Source organism: Rhynchophorus ferrugineus, unplaced genomic scaffold (genome assembly GCF_030347505.1).
Source record: "Rhynchophorus ferrugineus isolate W39M unplaced genomic scaffold, kcgeb_rfMv2 rfM1, whole genome shotgun sequence".
Lineage (NCBI taxonomy): Eukaryota > Metazoa > Arthropoda > Insecta > Coleoptera > Curculionidae > Rhynchophorus > Rhynchophorus ferrugineus.
The window spans coordinates 16,733,333-16,757,297 of record NW_027472580.1 but is presented as its reverse complement, the minus strand read 5'-3'; the positions used below and the strand labels follow the sequence as shown (position 1 = coordinate 16,757,297).

Below are 23,965 nucleotides of genomic sequence, written 5' to 3'. Positions count from 1 at the left end.
CACTGATTATATCCCATTCTCCTGAGTCTTATCTGGACAATTATATATATTCACAATGTTCCAATGTTATTACATATTTCCTAGTAATATACATAATTTTTGTCATATACATATATTTTAAAACTTATGTCTAGTTAGGACGGAAGTTGATATTAGTTTGTATACATATCTTCAGACTGTACATGATACATCTTCTTAGTTTTATTATGCATTTTCCATTTTGATGAAATTAGTTAATAGAATTCTCGAATCCTTGTTATAAAAATATACATGTTAATCATTTCTGATGTTGCTGATAAAATGCTATTAATACAACTTTAGTAGATGTATTATGTGCATGTATACAATTTAAATAGTAAATAAACATAAAGTGCACTTAATGTTAAGGCCATATTGGACGGACAATATATAAATTTTGAGCTTTAACATGAGCCAATTTTGATTATATATTTTGAGCTGAAACAATGTTGAGCCAAATTTGAGCACAAGTAAGTATAACCAACCGCAATGTTTAGCGTTACAAATATATTTTACAATTTTCTTAGACGAATTACAATCAACATATTTGATTGTTTAAAATTGGAAAAACTTTCAATGAAATTTTAATTAAACGTATAATTATATAGTAAATCATCTGTAGTAGCTTATTTTCCAGATTATTGAACATCCTTTTTATTCCATGTTATATAAAAGCGAGCTATTTCTTTTAAGATCACATATATTTGGTTTATGAATTTAAATATGAAGAATAGACTTTTTTCGATGTTAGTTGATTTGGTCACATCCCACATAATTTTTGTGATTAATAACTGAAACTTGAAAATGACTAATTATTCTTATTTTAAGTTCTTCTATATATAAAACATTTAATGTATGGCAATGCTTACATTTAATAACGACAAATACACTCTCTTAAGACACACAAGGTGTACAAAAAGGCACAAAGACACTCTGTGTATTTCTAGGTCTTATAATTTGTTTGACTAGATATACATTTATTATAGAACATTGCTCTAAATAGTAGAGACAATTTTAAATCGGCCAATATTTAAAAAGGCTCTTGAAGCCAAATTATTATTTACAAATTTTTGACAGACAATTACATTAATTCCATATTTATAAATACAATGTATTCTGAAAATTCACAAAATGATTGTACAAAAACCAACGTTTTCCGAACGCCAAATAAACCCTTACAAAGAATCCAAGATTGAGTCCAACATTTCTAGTTGACATTCATCCCATCCATTGGTTGCTAATAACAGTCCAGTTAGTTCTTCCTCTCCCACAATTGGAGGCGCTACTGGTTCAGCTATAGGCGGAGCTTGGGGCATAGATGGTGGAATAGTCATTCCAGATCTGCAGTGAATATATTTTAAGTTAAAATTCTTGAGCATTACGTTACGTTAGCCACATACCTATGAGATTCGTTTGAAATACCATCATTTTTGTCGTCAATTAACATATTTTCTGTGACGTCATCAAGCTCTGGATGTCGAACACTACCAGGATCAATTACGTCCATTTCCGTTTTATGAGTGATATTAAGATCTTTGTAGTCCGTTTTTAGTGTGTTTTGATTGAATTTTTTATGTTTCAGACTGGCTCTGGCGGCTTCCTCTACATTCTCGATGTCAGTAGCTCCACAGATTGAAATATTTGACAGAATGTTATGTTTTCGTTCACCTGGAGTGGAGTTGGGACGATATCTGAAGAATTTGAGAACGAATAGGTTTTTTAATTTATTGCTATTATTTTTATTAACACTACCGTTTGGTCTTTTTATGTGATTTGGCAGGTTTAACGTTTTGTCCATTTTTAGGTGTTCTCACTGTTAGACTGGACCTCCTTTTTGATCTCCTGGATTCCTCCAGCCTCTCTAGGTCCAACCTCCAGAAACCACCTTTGCCGGGCTCATCCTTGGACCTTGCTTGTTTAATGAAGCACTTATTTAAAGACAAGTTATGTCTGATAGAATTCTAAAAAAATCATATATTGTATTGGAATAAAATTTGTAACTAATTCAGGAAAATTTAATTAACCACTTACCTGCCAACTAGGATGCGCCTTTCGGTAGTATAAGAAGTTTTCGCGGATCCAGTGATAGATGGCGTTCAACGTCATCCTATTTCCGTTCTTTCCCATTGCCATGCAGATTAAAGTGGCATAAGAGAATGGGGGCTTTTTGTCGCCGTTCTTCTTGTAAAATGCTATGTCGATGGTTAAGTCGGCTGATCTTGGGGGACCATTTTTGGCATCGTTGGTGCTGTTGCTGCTTCTTGATCGATTTTTGGGTTTTGGTGACACAGGAGGTGTTGGCAAGTTTGGTACTAAAATTGATCAATGTTGTTAATTAGAATTGTTTTATTTAATATATACATAATAATCACATATTATATGTTTGCTATTACACGTTTTTTACATTGTTTTGGGTGAAAATACATAATCACATACATATGCTAGTGCGTGCTATGTCTGATGAGTAAGTTGGGTACGTTAGCAATATGTGGCCGAGTGTCGTTATAACAGGTGAATTAAAAAATCCCCGGCCTCCCATAGTAAAACACATTTTTTTGGCAAAATTAGTTTTTTTTATTCAACATAATTCCCTTCAAGGGTGATACACTGATTATACGATTTGTCCTTTGCTTCAAAATAGGCATCAGTTTCGGCGATCACCTCTTCATTCGACGAACATTTCTTCCCAGCAAGCATTCTTTTGAGATCTGAGAATAGGAAATAGTCGCTGGGGGGCAGAACTGGAGAATACGGTGGATGAGGCAGCAATTTGAAGCCCAATTCATGAATTTTGTCATCATTTTCACTGACTTGTGACATGATGACGCTATGTAATAGTTGCTGTTGATGGTCCTTCCTTTTTCAAGGTAGTCAATGAAAATTATTTCATGCGCATCCCAAAATACAGACGCCATAAACTTGCCAGCCGACTGTTGCGTTTTCCCACGCTTTGGATTGGGTTCATCGTGTGCAGTCTACTCGGATGACTGTCGATTCGACTTCGGGGTGAAATGATGGAGCCATGTTTCATTCATTGTCACATATCGATTCCAAAACTCGGGTTTATTACGCTTGATCATCTTGAAACACTGCCCCGAATCACCAACTCGTCGTTGTTTTTGGTCGAAAGTGAGCTCGCGCGGCACCCACTTTGTACAGAGCTTTCTCATACCCAAATATTCGTGAATTATATGATGTACACGATCAGATGATATCTTTAGAGTGACTGCTATTTCATTCACTTTTAATTTACGGTAATTCAAAATCATTTTGTGGATTTTTTAAATGTTTTTGTCGGTTCTCTTTTGGGCGTCCATTACGTTCACCGTCTTCGATGCTCATTTCACCACGTCTAAGCTTATCATACCAATCCTTGATGGTTGATTTTCCTGAGGCAGTGTCCGGAAACTCGGCATCAAGCCATCAAGTTTTTGCTTCAACTGTATTTTTTCCCTTCAAAAAGTAATATTTTATTAACACGCGAAATTCCTTTTTATCCATTTTTTCACAATAACGAAAGTTGCTTCATTCAAAATGCTATAAGTCACAAACTAATGATCCGACAGCTGTTAAATTTATACACGCAACTTTTGAGAGTTAGGGCTAACTAAAAAATATGTTGATTTAATGAGGCCGGAGACTTTTCAATTGGCCTGTTACAGGAGGATAACTTTGTATCTGTAATTTGCTATTGTTGATCTATTTTATAACAATATATCATTTGATGTGTTCAATTAACATCTGTAGATATCTGTAACAGTTTCATTCGGTTCTAATAGTTTGTAATACACCTTACGTGTCGCCACACTTAGCTAACCTCATCGTAACACAACAGGACTCTATGTCGATGTTTTGTGCTTGTGATTTTGGTAGCAGATCCACTTTTTATCGCCAGTCATAATATACTACAGAAAACTTTTTTTGCTTGGAAAGCAACGAAATCGCTATGTTAGACATGGTATTTTCAGTGAGTTCATATGGTAGTCATTTTTATATCTTTTGGATCTTTTCCATCGTATATAAACGCATGTTTTCATCCAATAAGTCTCGTAATTCACTGTCTTCCAACTTTTTCGGTCCTTTAGACTGTTTGTCACTGACATCAAACTTACTGTTGATATTGACTTTGAGTTTAAGTTCATTTTGGCTTAACAAAATTCTAAATAAAAAATAAACGAAAATATTTATATAAAATAATGAAACAAAAATAATATTATTAAATGTAATTTATTTTAATATTGTAGTACATCTATTTTATATATTATCTCGTTCTTGTTCGAAGTAATTGATTACAGACCAGGAGTGTGGGCCACCGGGAAAAATATCGATATTTCGATATTAAAAAATATCAATATATCGAAGAAAAAAAATATATCGAAGTTTTCTGCCATATATATTAATATTTTTAATAAACCTTTAATTAAGTACTAAAATATACTAAATCTTTAAAATTAAATACTAATTTAAAAGGTTTATTTAAAATAATTAAATATTTTTTGAAAAAATATCGGCGTAAAAAACATCGATATTTTTTCAAAATTTTTCATATTTTTTTGTTGTCCGGTCTCCTTTTATCATCTATGGGTTTATCTGGATTGGACCTACAGTTTAACTTGGGCTCTCAGATCTCAGATCATCCCAGAAGTCATCTGGTCCTACCCAGCCTTGTTACTGGCGTGACTGGGATCATTTTCCTTGTCGGATTTTATACTCATGCCTAGGACAATCACAATTTTAAACAATCACAAACATAAATTTACGACCATGCCCCAGCAGGATTTCAACCCGCGGCTATCGCAATAGTAAGAGGACCGTCCTATCGCCTTTATCACTGCACCACCAAGCCGGCTGTTTCCGACTCTGATTACTTAGTGGCTTAGGTATTTTAAATCAAAGTAATAACAAGCAGCGATTTGAAATGTATCGAAACCACGTTTGCAAGCAAAGTGCCAAAACGTTTGTCGGTTTATAACCTATAATTATTACCATGAATGTTTTGAAAAAAATTGAAGACATTTGACAATCAGGCGAATTATATCAGCTGTATACATGTTCGAACATATCAGACAGTATTGTATCTCTTTTTAACTAGAATAAAACGAGAGGGAAAATATATTCTCTTTCATATTCATTTTAAAACGAATGTACAAATTGCTGTTGAAACATAATTGATACATTTGATACATCGTGATGACGTGATTTACTGTTAGATTGAATAGACTATATTTTAAAATCGTTGAAACCAAAACTGACAATTGGGATATGACGGAGCAGCATCACCTTGAGTTCCTAAAAGTGTTGGCTTCGGTTTCGGAAGCAGATTTCTTGAAATCAAACGACAAAAGTAATTTTGAGCTTTCCATGATTAGCATCTATTTATACTGAATGACTTATTAACAGTAAATAGAAAACTGCATATTATAGTTAGTTATTTTATGTAGGGAAATGCCAAACCAAGTGATGTAATAATTAGGTTAGGTTGTTTAAGAGTTGTGTATACTTTTAAAGTAGTTTAAGTAGAAGTATCAAACTATACTTCACATTTTCACTAGTAGATGTCGGCCGGGCCAGAAAAATATCAATTTTTTTTTGCAATAAGTGATGCAGTGATCTTTATGTGATGTTACATTTAAGCAATTATTTTTAATTTTTTTTTAAATGTCGGTTGAAAAAAATATCGAAATATCGGCCAAAATATCGATATTTAAATGTTTTTAAAAGATTTTCAAAAAATCGATTTCAAATAATAACGACATATCGATATTTTTGCGGCATCCCTAGTATGACTACAGTAAGTAGTGTTACCATATGACACGAAACAAAATATTCGGTGAACAAATTAGTCGGATAAGATAGAAAAGCCTGCGTTTCTTAGAAATATGACCTCACTAGTAAAACTTACTATGGGAAAATCGATTGATTGATAGGGGTTAAACGTATTTTTTGGTGAAATAGAAATATTTCATTTTAATGGGGCGAATTTTATTCTATTAACCCTAATTTTGCATAAAAGGTTTTTTTTTGTAGAATGAAGCGTGTGCAAAGGTCAAACTAATCGTTTCAAGAACATCTGACGCTTAAATATTTTATACGAATTAAACGGGAAGCCAGTTATGGCGCGAATACGTGTCTTCTAAAAAATATTATTGAAAATCGATACAAGAGTAAATCTTGATTTAAATGAATGATTTTCTTAATATAAATGTAAATTATTATTTATTAAGGTAATGATATTGGTAGAAAATGATATATAATGTATTATAGAGTGTAGAAATAAGTTTTGAGGTTTTTCTTTATAGTAGATTATTAAAAATATTAGAAAATATTTTTCAGAGACCACTAATTCAGATTGGACTTTTCCTCATCTTTCAGTCACTATACGTATTCCATGCTGGAAAAATGCTCGTCTTTTGAGGCGATTCAGGAATCGACCCTATTTTTTTATTTCTCCGTTCAAAGTGAACAAAGGATAGCTTGAAAAACATTTTTATGTACATTTTGACGGATTTTTATTTGACAAGCCACGAATGAACGTTCTATAACACATTTTCTAATTCAAGAAGGCCCTAATGGCTTTGACAGATAATGTCATGAACATTCAGTATGATATGATTCTTGATTTCAAAAGAATCTGAATATCTGGCGATATCTGAAGATGCTTTCGATGCATACAATGATATAACTATAGATGATATACATTTGTCACGCTGCAAATAAATAAAATAAGTAATATCTATTGATAAATTTTAAGTGAAAATATTTATCGAAATGTTCAGGACTGCATTTTCGATATTGATTAGTTTTGCTTTAGTTTATTTTAATTGAAAAAATCTGCTGCTAAACTGTATCAAATTTTCCAGGGCACTTATGGTGATTATAATAAGAAAAGAAAGAAATCCAACGTTAACAAACAAAAGAACAGACTGGGAAGCATTTTCTGAAGAATTGAACTCAACTAAATGTACCCCTCAAGACAACTGAACAATTAAATTTTGAAGCAGAAAAATTCGTAGCAGATATTCAACAAGCTGCTTAGAATAATACTCCAGCAACTAAGAGTACAACAAAAGAATTGATCATCCAAAAGAAGTGAAGGAAAGCTAGCTGAAAAACGTAAATTACGAAAAAAATGGCAACAAAACAGAACACCTGAAAATTCAAATAGTTTAAACAATATAACCCAAAGACTGAAAAGAGAAATACTGGAGATTAAAAACAAAACCATAAATGACTATCTGAGAAATTTATCAGATGATAAAGAAAATTACTCACTCTGGAAAGTCACAAAATATCTAAAGCGCTCATGTCCACACAGTCCACCTATAAGAGACCTATGTGGGAATTGGGCACGTGACAATCACCAAAAAGCAGAAGCATTTGCTGAATATCTAGAAAAAGCTTTCAAACCAAACGAAACTAATATTGAACATAATTTGCAGGACATAGAAGCTGAAAATTCGATGACTGTATTAGTCACGCCAAAAGAGTTAACCAAAGTTATTAAAACTGACATTAACCGCAGGAAATCACCAGGCTGCGGTTTAATAGCAGAAGAATTACTGAAAAAACTACCAAGAAAGGGAATTATAAAGCTCACCAACTTGATCCATACAGCGTTTAGATTAAAATATATCCCAGACATTTAGAAGATGGCGGAAATAATAATGATCCCAAAACTTGGGAAGTCAGCAAACGAAATAAAAGCCTATAGACTTATATCACTGATATCACTGCCGCTAGTAATATCTAAGTTTTTGAAAAACTCCTGTTGAAAATAATAAAACCGATCATAGAGAGAAAAAACCTAATAACAATACATCATTTTGGGTTTACTAACAAGCACTCAACAATTGACCAGGTCCACAGAATAACAGATGTTAGTGAAAAAGCCTACGAAAGTAAAAAACTATGCTCAGCTATATTTTTAGATGTAGCACAAGCCTTCGATAAGCTTTGACAGGAAGGCCTTGTTCATAACCTATAGAAAATGCTACCAAAACAACAACAAACAAGGAGAATATTACTCAATAAACAATAAAAGAAGCTAAAGCAGGTGTACCACAAGGAAGTGTACTGGGATCAATGCTTTATCTACTCTACACTTGTGATATACCACAAAAGGAAAATATTACCATGGCTAACATGAAGAAACAATGATTGAAATTAAGGAACGTTTCAGGCCCCAGGGACCGCTAACTAGTCTAGATGATTTGACAAATGTTCTAATCAAACGAGAAAAACAAAAAGTTGTGCCCCCGTCAGGAATCGAACCCGCGACCTCCCTATGTGATCTGAGCGCTTTAACTATTACACCATAGAAGCAGTTTCCAACGACATTTCTACGACTTTTCATATGATATGGATAGTGTTTAAAAAGCAAACTGAATGGCTTTTACATTGAACTACTTCCGATTTTCTGTCATATCAGTTCAGAAATAGCATTATACACAAATATCTGATTATTTTAGATAAAAATATGTGAAAACTTTGCACATGTCTTTGAAATTTTGAGGTTTTCCCTCGATTTCCCCGGATTCTGTCATCAGATCTTGACTTGGTTCCAATGGGACCACCTCGGAAGTGGACTCTTTCAAATAAAAATAAAAATTTTGAAAATCGGTCCATAATTGATGGAGAAATCGGCAAACATACATTTAAAGAAATATATGCAGCCGAACTATATTCGTTATAGGTTCTATGAACTTCCTCCTTTTTTAAAGTCGGTTAATAAGAAACAACAATAAAGTTTGCAGTAACTCTGAAAAATGTATAGTGAGTTTAAAGTAACGTTACTTCATTTTTATATTAAACGGCATTAATAGGATATTTTAGTTCAGTGAAACCAAATCAGCGGCGGATAGAGTCTTTTAAGATTGGTTCTAGTTTTCGAAATATTCATGATATTGACGGTCTATTTATTGAATTAGGCAGTATAAATCAGAAATTAACAGAATTTGAACTAAGTCATTTGTACTGCTTGGGAACTGTTTCACCCATCAGAGTCTAACATATATCATGCCTTCGTCCCAAAATCCTTGGTATCGCCTTTCTTGTTAGTCGCTCTTGTCGCTCAAGTTTTGTGGGAAATAATTGAGATCTGAATACAGAAAATGTATTTTGAGAAAAAGTAACATATCAAAAGTCGAGAGAATTTTGTCTGCTACATTTGTAGATGGTAGAGCATTGTTAGCAGTGGGCAAAAACCAAAAAGCATTCTTGAGGAGACCACAGGTAGCTAACGATAAACTAATAGATTGGACCAAACAATGGAGAATAAAATTAAATGAGCTAAAATCTATTCCTATTAATTTTACCAAAAAGAAACTAAACAATTCACCAGTGTCGAAATTAAATGGTGCTATAACACCATATGTAAGTAGTGCTAAATATTTTGGGCATGATGTTAGATGTAAATTTAAATGGAAGAAATATGTCAATAAAATATTTTTAACAAAAAAAATTGAAGCGATTTCAAAAAATAAATAAGGAACTCACTAAAAAATAAAAATAGATTTTTAACACAAAAAAAACATTTTAAAATAAAATATAATTGGTTGAAATTTAAAATAAATTATAGTTTAAAATTAAATAGACACTGACTTCAAACTGATCAGTTAATAGTACTTAAAATAATATTGTAAATAGATAAATAGGTTTAGGTAGGTATTAAGCTAAATTGTATATATATATATATATATATATATATATATATATATATATATATACATATATATATATATATATATATATATATATATACATATATATATATATATATATATATATATATATATATATATATATATATATATATACAATTGATAGACCATGGATGGAGGTAAAAGTATAGGCCAAATGAGGAAAAATAGGAATAAAGAAACGATTATTGAAAATAAGGAACGTTTCAGGCCCCGGGTTTCGCTACCTAATCTAGGCGATTTAACAAATGTTCCAATCAAACTGGAACAAAAAAGAGTTGCTGTTGGGAATCGAATCCACGACCTCCACGTGTGCGCTCAACCTTCTAATCATTACACCATAGACGGATGGCTACAAGATTTCTACGATGTCTTATATAATACTGCTACTGCTTAAAAAGCAAACTAATTGGTACACTGAACTACTTCCGATTTTTTGTCACATCAGTTCAGCAATAACATTATACACCAATATCTGATTATTTTAGATAAAAAATATGTGAAAACATTGTACGTGCCTTTGAAATTTGAGGTTTTCCCTCGATTTTATTGCACTGCACTTTTTTATTCGAAGTGCACTCTAATATAAAATAACTCGAATATAAAAGAGAATTTTGAAAATCGGCCCACAATTGACCGAGAAATCAGCGAATATATATTAAAAAAAATACAGCCGAACATAGAACCTCTTCCTTTTTTTGAAGTCGGTTAAAAAAAATTAGCTCAAAAAAAATAAAATATAAACAGCTATACTGGCTCCTTGGAAGCAAATCCAAAATGCCAATTATTACAATAAGATGACGTTCTACAATCAGGTGTTCAAAACAATAAGGCTCTATGATATAGATCTATGGATTTGTACCCAGTATAGCAATGTAACGAAAATTCGAATATTTCAGAACAAGGTTTCAGAACAACAGAAGAGCTGCCACCATGTGCAAACTGAAACCAACTTTAACAGACGGATTGAAGGTCTGAGTTTAGGGTATCAAATAACGTTAAGAATCGTTCTCATCTGCGCGGCTCCAAAAGTTGACTCGAATTTGTAAAATTGTGTTATCGCTGAATACATTATTACATATTATGATAAATAAAAAAGTGTTAAAACGTTATTGAAATCAGTAAATTAACAATCAGTGTATTAAGATAAGTAATAATTAAATAAAAAATTAAGTACTCACCTGACATAATATTCGTTATGTTGTGCAACCAGGTCAAACTGGTCAGATCGGTCTCACTTTGCTCGATCTCACTCTCGCTTCTCGGACTCAGCATGGTCGTCGTGGATTGTAGGTGTTCGTTCATCAGATTGTCGCTTCCATCGTAATTTTCCTGCGCCGAATTGGACAGTTCCGGTGACAAATCCCCCAAATCACCACCATCCAACGTGGGATCGTTCACCGTTATGATATCGATATTAGAAATATTTTTCAGGTTCTCCAAGTCCACGGTGTTTAGGTTCATGTTAAGGGCGTTGAAATTGTCGTTGTTATTTTTCAGGTTGATCACGAAATTGTTCTTGAAGAAGTCACCTTCGATGCTGATTTCATCGGAGAGGCGTTGCGCTTCTTTCAGGTCGTCCACGTTGCCTATACTGAGACTGGTTTGGTCGTTTTCGGTGACGATGCTGATTTCTTGAAACGATTTGTTTCGTAAGTTGTCACAAAATGCTTCCTGTTCATCATATAGTTCGTAGTTTATAGCGTCGTAAGGTGAACCATCTTGTAAGTTGACAAAATTATCTTCTTCAGTGCCTATGAACAGGAATTGATACAAAATGTTAATGAAATGTCATAATTTATGGACCAGATATATTATACCTTAAGAGGTTTTAGGAATTTTAGTGCATTTAGGCAATATTTTTTGAAATTTTTTTGAAAAAGTTTTGAAAATGTGAAATATTAAGCTAGATAAACACATCTTTAGTTCAGAGAAAAGGCATACTGCTGGAATCTGATGTTCAATATAATATGTCGTTATAACAGATAAATAGAGATTTAACTTTATTGGATTTTTTTGTTTAGATGTCGCTATATATATGTATGTATATATATATATATATATATATATATATATATATATATTATTTATTTATTGGTCAATTACAAGTTAACTGTTACGTGCCAAACTTTATCAAAGACCCAATCAAATGTCTTCACAGCAAAATGTTTCTCTTACAGTTGACTATAATGGAGTTTTAAATTAACCAATAAAATTTCTTGAATGGCCGATATAACCCCATCTGGATGTTGGGCAAAGCAAAACTTTTCTCTAGAGACCCCTATCTATTACTCTATGTCCAGAAATGTTTTTATCTGTCAAAAAGTTGAGGAATTGGAAACACAAACCGAATGAAACAATCAGGAGATATTGCTGACCAGTTCAGCATAAGTATCGGTAATTATATTTCAAGTAACAAATTTCACTAGGTATAGGTATGTAAAGTTATGATTTGAAACATATATATGTCATCTTATTCTACATATACTGACATTAACCTCAAAACCATGCAAGTTACCTTGCGTCAAAATAACAGTGATGTAGACTTATAATTGGTTGAAAATATCGAGTTTTATGTCATTTGAAGTCATTTCTCCATCGAATGTTGGCAAATGGAATTATTTCGAAAATCCCAAGCGCAAATCCAAATAGTTTTGGCTGCAAAACGAGACTTTGTGTCCGGTGGGACCAGAATGGTATCATATCATGCACTGATGCAACCTAAATAAACCAATTTTAACTGTGCATTGATTTTGCAGCATGATAACGTTTCATATAGTAAAACTAGTCAAAAACATGTTGAATTCCTGTCTTCCAAATCGGTGAAGATACACATTTTTAAATGGAAAGCTCTATATTGATCATGGATCCAAATAGTACTTTCACCGAGTCGTTAAATAAAATCTTTCGACTAAGTTTTAGAATGGCTTTTAGATACTTTTAAAAGATCTGTAGTCTTAATTAAATATGGAATATTGGAACAAGACTTAGTAACGACCAACAAAATCATTAATTAATTGACACTCCTTTTAAATGGTTTGAAAGGTTTATGTAAAATATTTGATTTTTTATTTGTTTATACCACAATTAATCATAGTTTTTGATTAAACCCTTAGCAACTGTAGAACTTCTGAGGCTTTTGGCGAAAAACACAAGCTTCTGATTTTCACATGTTGTCTAATGTTGTCGTGATAATATATTTCAGAGTTTTATCTATTTTAAACGATCTGAAACGAAACGAAAGCGAGTAGAACAATTCTGCCACTGCCAATCAGTTAGTCATTATTACCACACGATTTCCAATATACTTCTGCTAGAGATATGTGAGTTTAGAACCATTAAGTAGGAAAAAAGTCGAGCTAATTTCGTAAAGTATAATCAAAATTAATTGAATCACAAACAGTACAAAATATTACAATAATGTTGAATGATATCTATAGAGTTAAAAACATAATAAGAAATTGAGAAAAAATGAATGTAGTAATATTTTAAATTAAGTCTTTCTTTAAACAATTCTTCAAAGTTTTCATAAATTAGTATTACTTAAACAAGATAATTCAGGTCTATTTTCTCACCATTTGTGTTAGGTAATGTCAATTGCCTTGATATGCTGTCGTCTACTATATATTCGTCATTTTGTACGGCCACAATATTTGTTGATTCAATTTCTATACAGTTTTGTACATCAGGTAGATAATCAGGTTGTTTCAGGTCAAAATCTACAACAAATATTAAAATTTCTTGGTCTTAATTATTTAAAAAATAATGTTAACTAGGTAGTTCAAATAAGATTTGTGAAAGATTATAAACATACATGGTTTTAGTTAACGTTATTAAATTTTTTTCCTAAAAGCTAATAATGGTATGATTACATAATATCCGAATAATAAAATGAGAATAGTATTTTAGAATGTTTTTGCTTAGGTAATGAATAAGTCAGTTTTATTTAATCTATTAATCTATTATTTTTTAATTTAACATGGTAATTGGTGACTATAATATTAATGATGTTAAATTTAAACATACCCTCAATACCAAATTCTTTATTTAGTGTTTCCAATTGTCTAGTGGCTCGTTCCGTTTCCGAACTGTCGACGAAATCCATAACTTCACAATTATTGTTGCACATGCCCTTTTTGCAGTTTTCGCAGTTGAGGAGCGAGTGACAAGTGGGCACCATCTTCTTCTCATGCGTTGTTGTCTGGTGGTTGTCCTTTTTTTGAGCTATAGTTTTATTTGTTGCTGATGAGCAAACGTCTTGAGCGTAATTATTTATGTGTCGGCATTGAGCTGCTCGCTACTGCGTGCTTTGTTATAAACAAAGAGTGGACATTGTTCATGATGATGTACCTGAAACAAAAAAGAATAAAAATAACTTTAAGTGATGTTCATTGCAATTAATTTATCTATTAATTGACTTAGCGTAAATGCTCCCTTCGTTGAGGAAAATGAGGGCACCTGGAGGCGTGGAATTTAGTACGATTAAAGCTTATATCGAGGAAGAATGTTTAAGCTTAAAATTTTGGTATGATTTTCAAAAAATACATAAAATAATAGCTTAACACAAGTACATCTAAGGTCAATTGAAAAGTCCCCGGCCTGGCACATAGATGGCACTACTAGAATTAAATCCATATGTTTTTAGTTAGCCCTAACCCTCAAAAGATGCGTGTATAAATTTGTCAACTGTCGGATCATTAGTTTGTGAATTATAGTATTTTGAGTGAAGCAACTTTTGTTATTGTGAAAAAAATTTCGCGTGTTGATAAAATATTGCTTTTTGAAGGGAAAAAAATACATTTGAAGCAAAAACTTGGATTGATGCCGAGTTTCCGGGCACCAGAAAAATCAACCATCAAAGATTGGTATGCTAAGTTTAGGTGTGGTGAAATGAGCACCGAAGACGGTGAACGCAGTGGACGCCCAAAAGAGGTTGTTACCGACGAAAACATTAAAGAAATCCACCAAATGACTTGGAATGACCGTAATGTTTTAAGTCATTCTCTTTACTCTATTTAGTGAGAAAAATGACTAACCTAGTCTGAAGATATTAACAAACTGAGCTAAGATCAGAGAAATTGGTTTATTAGTTAACTATAAAGCATATTTGGACTTATGGGTGCAAGCAGAGCTAGGCAAAATACATGCTTTTCTTTAATTAAAATATAATTTATAACATACTATCTTGCATACATTTAAAATGCAAAGTACAGTCATGCGTTAGGTTATGCAGTTAGAATAGAACTAATAATTTTTGTTACATTGTATCAAAATATGTTTTATAGCGCTAAACTAGCAAAATAATTCCTACTCCACGAGGTTATCTAAGAATCGACTTGGCGAAATAAGGTTATTAAATCCAGAGCAACATGGAAGCAATACAGCTATTGGACAATGCATAAGAAATCAGAAGATTGATGATAATCTAATAATAGATAGATAAATAACTAAATAGATATAATGATAAATAGAATAATAAACAATAATATAATAAAAATGTCTTAAAATAAGCATTCAAGATAATGGATGAGACCTGGGGCTATCATTATGTTTCCAAATCATTATTATGGACTAGGGAGTAATGTAAATCTGGTTCATCGGTTCTTAAGAGAGTTCGTGTTTCAATAAGACATTTATCGTCCGTCTTTTTAGGAAACAAGAGTAAATTTGAATATAAGTTACCCCAGAATTAGTTAAATATCAACCTCTGCTTATTATTGCAACTTTTTTGGCTAATTGGATAAAGAATATTGTGAAAAAACCGGGTTTAAGTATATTGAAGTAGAAAGTGTACTGAAAAATAAAGTATATAAGTCCGTTGTTTCATTTCAGTTTCCATAAAATTCTGTTTCATTTCCGCAAAATTGGAACCCTATCTTGAGTACTCCAGTACTATCATCATTTCAAGATAATCAAATACACTTATTTTTTATAATAAACTATTTGTCGGCTTGGATAGTAAAGTGGTCAATGCGAAATGATGGTCCTCCTGCTGTTGCAATAGTCGCGGGTTCGAGTCCTGCTGAGGCATTGTAGTAAATTTATGTAATTGTTTTAAAGCAAATGTTCAAAATATGGGAAGGAAAATAATCTCAGTAACTAACATAGACTGGGTAAGTCCTGTTATCTTCCGGGATGATCTTTAAGTTGGTTACTCGCTAGGCTTAATACCGGGGACCGTGGTTCGGATCCTACGCTAAACAGTAGGTCCATTTACTGGTTGTTAGTTATCAGTTGGTAAACACCTCCGTTGGTAAAATGAGACTTTAAAATATAAGAAAAACAAATTAATTATATTTATTTTCTGTACATATTTTTAATTATACAAATTTCTTTAAGTAATTTTTATGTAATTAATTATTCTTGTTATTAGTGCTTCCTTTATGTACATAATATTTAAAAGAATAAATATCTAAGTTATAGTTAATATAAGTTATAGTTAAAATAGTTCAGCACTAAAATTAATACATATAAAAACATAAATAATGAACACAAACAAAATTATTTTCGCAGAATTTTACAGATACCGCCCCTTCCAAATATGATTTGTTTGATATTTAGCTAACAAAATGAGTTAAACTGAAAAACTATTGGAAAGATGGATAAAAGTTAACGACGATATATAATAGTTTCTACAAAGAAACATAGAGATAACTCAATATTTTAATACATTTTATTTATCGATTATTTAGGAAGTAGCTAATATATATATCATAAATAAAATAACAAAAGTGATAAAAAGGAGTAAATAAAGATTAAGAAGTGAAATTTAAAGTATAATTTCTTCTTTATATAATATATGCAAGGTATATATTTGCGGGTGGGATACGTTTAGCAGTTTGTACTCAATAATTTTTGATTAGCATCAGTTTAAAAACTAAAATTGATTTGAGAATCGTTTCTTCATATGAAAATCTTCTTTGTGTTATCTTCTATTATATTAAGTGAGGATTGTAAGATTTATATTCTGCAATTATCACCAGCCAATAGGTGAAGATAATTGGGAAGATATAAAATTGAGGTCATCGATTCTGAGGTCATTTGCTGCAACAACACTAAACAACAACATTGCGACAAGAACACTTACATAGTGACAACGCCTGACGATAAAAAAACAACGAACAACAATCACATTTCACCACTGTCTCGAATTCTGGAATTGCCTGGCAATTCCGGCGATCCGAACTGAAGAGGGGGATGCCTACGAAGATAGAAATCGACCGGGATGACGTCACGGCGGCTCGGAATGACCGAATGGCCGATCAATAATTTTCCCTGGCCGCAGACTAACGTGTGGGCGACCGGTTCGACGAACAGAAATGATTCAGGATAGTGAAAAGGCCTGGATGGACGATGACTGCTTTTTTCCCCGAGGAAAATCGAAGTTCTATTAAGGAGAAATCGATATTTTCGGACTTGGATTATTCAAATTTCCTTCCTCGGTCATTTCCCTTTTGTTTTCTTACTTTCGATTAGCCCAATAAAAGGCGAACAGAGACGTTTTGTCCAAGAGAGTAATCCAGTATCCAGATGGAACAAATTGTAGATAAGGTAGAGATCTATAAATGATAAAGTCTATAAATGATTTTGCTTACTTAAAAGTTACTGTCTAACACTTATTGTTAAATGTTATTTCACTAACAATTTTGTGTTTTATTATATAGTCGTAAAAATGCAAAATATCAATGAATATAGCTGTCCTTGCTGATGCGTGGTTTTTCTATACGAAATTATAATTTTTCAGTTAGGATAATTAAGCAATTAAATGGTATATGTAGATATGGACATCGTGCATTAGTTGTTTTCATTTTTATTGTCATAGATGATGTCAAATATACGCTTAATGCAGTTTATAAAATGTAAAATTCATAAAAGATTTTTTCCTTCTTATTTTACCGACACTGTTGTTAAAGCTCTACAAAATTCTTCAAAACATTAGTGATGATAAGTAAAGGTCACAAACCGGCCAACGTTTTAGACCAAAATTCTAAGTCAGTAACATTGCGATGTGCTGACGTCATACATTTAGGTGACGTGCATTGGCTGGTTTATTGTATTGACTATATATATTGCAAAACTGCATTTACGGCGTTCAGTACTTTTGTTACTTGATTTGAATAAATCTTTCACTTTCAGAAACTTATGGTGATCTTACTTCGTCATATTCCAATTGTCGACTTTGATTTTGACGATTTCAAAGCGGTGATTCTAATGTCTCTTATAAGGAACGACCCTGGAGGATTAAAAAGATCGAAGACAATGAACTGCTTGGACGAAAACGTAGATCAAATGTCAAATAACTTTCTGTCAGCTTAGTAGTTGATAAAATAACTGTTTCTAGGGGTTTACATTCTGGTTTATATTAAATATAATATATATTTTATAGTTTATTATAAACTCCACAGCAACAGGTCGTCACTCCTACTTAAGCAACGAGAACAAAATAATGCTATGTAAAGCCATCACAAAGACGATCTAGACATACATCAACTAGCATTGAATATAAATATTGATAACAGGTCAATTGAAAAGTCCCCGGGTTGACATATAGATGGCGCTACTAGAATTAAATCCATATGTTTTTTTAGTTAGCCCTTACCCTTAAAAGATGCGTGTATAAATTTGACAGCTGTCGGATCATTAATTTGTGAGTTATAGCATTTTGAGCGAAGCAACTTTTGTTATTGTGAAAAAAATGTTAAAACGAATTTCGCGTGTTGATAAAATACTGCTTTTTGAAGGGAAAAAATACAGTTGAAGCAAAAGCTTGGCTTGATGCCGAGTTTCCGGATATTGCCCGAGGAAAATTAACCGTCAATGATGACCAAAGATGGTGAACGCAGTGGACGCCCAAAAGAGGTTGTTATTTACGAAAACATTAAAAAAATCCACAATCCACAAAATGATTTTGAATTACCGTAAATTGAAACTGAATGAAATAGCATACACTCTAAAGATATCAACTGAACGTGTACATCATATCACTCACGAATATTTGGGTATGAGAAAGCTCTGTGCAAAGTGGGTGCCGCGCGAGCTTACTTTTGATCAAAAACAACGACGAGTTGATGATTCGGAGCAGTGTTTGAAGATGATCAAGCGTAATAAACAGGAGTTTTTGCATAGATATGTGACAATGGATGAATTGGATGGATCCATTATTTCACTCCGAAGTCCAATCAATCGAAGTCATCTGAGTGGATTACACACGATTAACCCGTTCCAAAGCCTGGGAAAACGCAATATTCGGCTGGCAAGGTTATGGCGTCTGTATTTTGGGATGCGCATGGAATAATTTTCATTGACTACCTTGAAAAAAGAAGGACCATCAACAGCGACTATTACATAGCGTTATTGGATCGTTTGAAGCTTCACCAAGACAATGCACCGTGTCACAAGTCAATGAAAACGATGGCAAAAATCCATGAATTGGGCTTCGAATTTCTTCCTCATCCACCGTATTCTCTAGATCTGCCCCCCAGCGACGATTTCCTGTTCTCGGATCTCAAAAGAATTCTCGCTGGGAAGAAATTTTCGTCGAATGAAGAGGTGATCACCGAACTTGAGGCCTATTTTGAAACAAAGGACAAATCGTACCACAAAAATGATATCGAAAAGTTGGAGGGTCGCTATAGTCAGTGTATCACCCTTGAAGGGAATTATGTTTAATAAAAAAAAACTTATTTTGCCAAAAAAATGTGTTTTACTATGGTAGGCCGGGGATTTTAAAGTTAAGACAATTGACCTGTTATAGTAGAACACCATTGGAAGCTCTCACTCAAACAGTTTAAAAGTTGGACAACACAGTGGCTTATATTTTGAAACAGATTTCTATGGCGCGGAATAGAGAAGACTAAAAATACAATTTCGTAGCAGTTCAACATCGAGGTTTAATTGTTTACCAGACTAATGAAGAACAATTTTCTGTAGTGTATTGTGATAGTTGATGAAAAATGAAGTGCAAAAAGGCGTGGGTTAATTCGGGAGAGCTACCCACATTGACGCCGAAACGAAACAATCATGGCCATAAAGTTCGACTGGTTCTGTCGCACCCAGCATACCCATCAGATATAGCACCTCCTGAGTACTATTTCGGTTTAATAGTATATAAATACATAATGATGAACGCTAAATTAAATTTTTCGGTTTTTCGATGGGATATCGCGATGTTGTCAAAATGGTGGGAAATATAATCCATTTTTAATGGTAACCAAAGTTTCTGTACATCATCAATATGTATTGTTGCAGCAATTTGTGAATTTGTATTAAAATTAGACAATATTTTCCTTCTCATTTTATTCTAATTAAAAAAACGTGTTGCAACTGCACTGAATATTAGTATGGACACGGTCACTGAAGTACCTCAAAAAATGGAAAATAAAATCATGGATCCACCGAAAAAAAACCATCCTCATATGAAGCGGATGACGAATCAAGATCATCTTGATGTTAGCACCATCAGAGATCAAATATATGAATTGTATAAAAACTGAGAGTAGTGTTTTCAATATAAACATAATTTAATAGAATTATTTCAGAGGAAACTGTTAGTCTGAAAAGTATCGAAGAGGCCTAATGGAACTTCTGGATACTGCTTTTAAAAGAATACAATTTTTAAAAGCATGTAATAAAATCAAAAAGCGCATTATTTCAATTTATGTATTTAGATGGGACATGAATATTTTAGAATGGGACCAATATACCCAATAGTCATTAATGGGAAGATGAAATAAAAATAGTGTTAAGACAACTAAAGTTGATGGAAAAAGATAAACGTTGGAATAACAATTGATTAGGTTTTATTTGTCATAACATTTTTTAATGGTTCATTGTAGATGTATTGTGCTTCATTCTGGAAATAGGAAAAGTTAATAGCTCCTTCGGCTTAGATGACCTTGATCAGACACATTGAAGATGAAATTGAGAAATGATGGAATGGTGAACAAACGTTCACCATTCCATCATTTCAACAGGGTGATGAGAGTAGAAACAACTAAAGGTGTGTATATAATTAAAATATGGTAGTTGTGGGAAATCATATTGAAACGAAAAATATATGTCCATTTGATATGTGTTACGTTGTACACATATATATTTGTATGCGTTAAATGCTCATTGGTTAAAATTTGGTTAAAATGTACGAGGAGAAGAAAACCAACTGTTTTGCAGATATGGCAAATGCATTAGAATTATTAGAATTCAATGATTAAATTTATGAAGAATGGGGTACACAGGTAGTAGCAGAAGAAATAATAAATACAGTGATATCAAAATGACTAGACAAGGAAACACAATGTGAGGAACTAATATAATAAAACAATTTTAACTTGTAAATTATTGTGGATGTATAATTAACTATTGTTTAAATTATTCGGTAATATATGAATTAGATGCAATATAATGTTAAAATAAACTATCTAAAACTGAGAATTGATACGGCAACATTGCGACATTTTGACGTCATAAATTTAGATAACGTATGTTCATACCAACTTTGGATAGACCGTATTTTTTATATAATTTTGCATGTAGATATATAATTTTATATAATTTTGCATGCACCATTACATCTAACGACCCCTTTATTTTATTAAAAAAATGCGTCTTAAATGCATTTCCTTTATTTTGGCCATCTAAATGTTTTTATATTGTTATTTAGATATAGTGATTGATATGGACGAATATTAATAAACGTAAAATATCCGAAACATATTTCCATTTTATTCATTTAGTTTAGTAACATTTCATAGTACGAGCAGCACATGGATGGATCATGGATCAATATCAAGAAATCAATTGCGAAAATAAACTTTTTCTTTTGTTGAATTATTTATAGTCGCTTAGCGAAATATACATTATATTCTGATTAAGGATCAGCCATTGTTTAGGAAGTGTAGTTTATTGTACATTAACTTATGAAATGTAAATATTCCATAAGAAAAAGGAATTCAATTTTTAGCCAAAATTACTATTTATCAAAAACATTACATTTAATCATTTTTTAATTTAACTTTTAATTATTTATATCATTATTAATTATTAATTAGGTATTTAATTAAATTAATTCTCTGGTATTTATTATTTTCCAATTCTTGTACTAGTTTTTAGTTTTTTTAATTCTTTTTTAACAAGCGATTTTATGGAAATAAAGAAATTTATCAATATAACAAATATAACTTGAAAGGGTTATTGGAATAATTGACGTTGTTGGAACTTATATTAAAACCTAATGCCATTTACAGAATTATAAATATATATAAAATATATATTTTGGTATAGTTTCTAAAAATGTTAATTTCATATCTGCAAACGTGTTGAATTTATTAGATAATTATTTGTTGGTACCGCGTCCTACAATTTTATTCAAGAGTTACAATACCTCATTATTAACATAACCTATTAAAATGATTTCCCGAATCAGAGTCAGTTCCTAGTATGAGTCCCAGGGTGAGTAATCAATTCAATAGTTCTGGATATTTTATTTTAAAAATTTTATTTTATAGCAGCTAAAAGCGATATTAATTATATTCCCACAATTTAGTTCAGTAGTTTTTATGATCTGCTTTATATAACAATTACTTTTTATGTACGGATAACTGAGATATACTTTTAATTAATTGATATATACGAGTTCTTTTTCTTTTTGATATAATACTTCTAACGGAGTCTTCTTTTGCAATTTTTTCGTTATTTTTTTGGTGTAACTGTAGTTTAACACATACGCATAGATGGCGCTAGTTTTATTGCATTCACCGCTTTTTCAATTAGTATTAACCTTACTGGTATATTGGTACTTGAGAGTACCAATTAGGCTTGAAAAGTACTTAAAAGCAGTGATATAGGACATGAAAGTAATTTTACTGCTGAAGAAATAAGCCGAATTTGGCAAGCTAGGTTATCCTGTCAAACTTTATGCAGGGCTCCGAAACTTAGACTCTGTTACAGTTTGACATTTGCATATTTGAATTTTTTAAAGATTGTGTTAGAAATAAAATCATTCGTTTTAGACGCGACAAACATTGTACAGTTTAGGAACAAGACTAGAGGCGCCAATTACAATGATTTTAACGTATCTGTAAAATGACAGGTGAGCGAATTCATCAGAGATTTCTGTTGCAAAATCGATTTTTGTATGGAATTTGCAGCGAACAACACCGAAAAAGACAGAGAACAAAATCATAGGAAGGGATCGAAAATACCCGAGGTCAGATCACGCGAGATCTGGTGATGAATATCCGAAATAATCAATATCATCGTACTAGTCGAGAAATAGACATACTCAGTGGAGTTCTGTCTATGGATTGATAATGATGACATTGTTGCATATATTTCCTATTAATTAACTTAAAACAATATGGTTAATAAGCGATTAAAATGGAGTGAGAGTTGAATTCATAGTTTTTCAAATAAATTTTTATTGTTAAATAGATGACCCGGTGAACTTTGTATGACCTACATCTATCTTGAAATATTTTCCGACAGTAAGAATTAGCACTTTGTCGATTATCGGTTAATTAAACCTCTTTGCATGCTCACCGGCAGGTGATTTGTCGTGTCAGAAGACGATGTTATGGCTGTTAGGTGGCACCCCATCTAATGCTACATTGAACACTTTTACTGACTTACTGTTCTGATGAAAAACATTTGTAGTTATTGGACAACAGCTTGTTTTACTGTTAGACTGTGAGCACAACCGCATCTGGATATCGCAAAAAATTTGTAGGAATGTATGATCTTCGTCTTGTAGCCGTAACAGCATCCCCAGTAAGTGATCAAATTTTCCTTGTATCTGCGGTTGTTAAAGGTTATGTTAACTTAGTTCTAATATAAATTTGAATGTCCCCAACGAATCTTTATGGTATAATACTTTGAAAGTGAAAATGAAATTGTGCTGTACAACATATGTTGCGACAAGTAAGATGTGATTAAAATTATTTCCTATTTCAGAAACTAATGCATATAATGAAAGTGGTGGTGGGACCAATTGTCCACTAACATTTCCCCAATTATAACTGAGTTACCCTAATGTATTTCTAGATCGTGGTGGAATGCTGCTCGTTCCTAGATGATAGGAGCACTGCGCCTGTGGAATTGCTGAATTTCATTGTGTCGTGCTTGCTGTTGTTGTGTTTGATGTGTACGAACTCGTTGCATTCCAAGTCCGCTTAATTTATAGTTACTCGCGAGTGCAATTGTGATAATTACCATGTCCTGTCTCTCGCTGATCAACAGTGCGGTTAGCGCGTGAG

General features: G+C 32.3%; 1 protein-coding gene across 1 annotated transcript; it reads right to left on the bottom strand.

The window, feature by feature from the left end:
- Positions 1–1,043: 1,043 nt before the first annotated feature.
- LOC143195516 (uncharacterized) lies at positions 1,044–14,007 on the bottom strand. Its single transcript, XM_076402754.1, has 7 exons — positions 13,743–14,007; positions 13,292–13,435; positions 10,898–11,470; positions 2,050–2,330; positions 1,771–1,979; positions 1,419–1,709; positions 1,044–1,359 (listed from the first exon to the last, which is right to left on the bottom strand). Exons 1-7 carry the CDS (start codon positions 13,894–13,896, stop codon positions 1,194–1,196), a joined length of 1,818 nt encoding a protein of 605 aa, XP_076258869.1. The 5' UTR covers positions 13,897–14,007; the 3' UTR covers positions 1,044–1,193.
- Between the last annotated feature and the right edge of the window lie 9,958 nt (positions 14,008–23,965).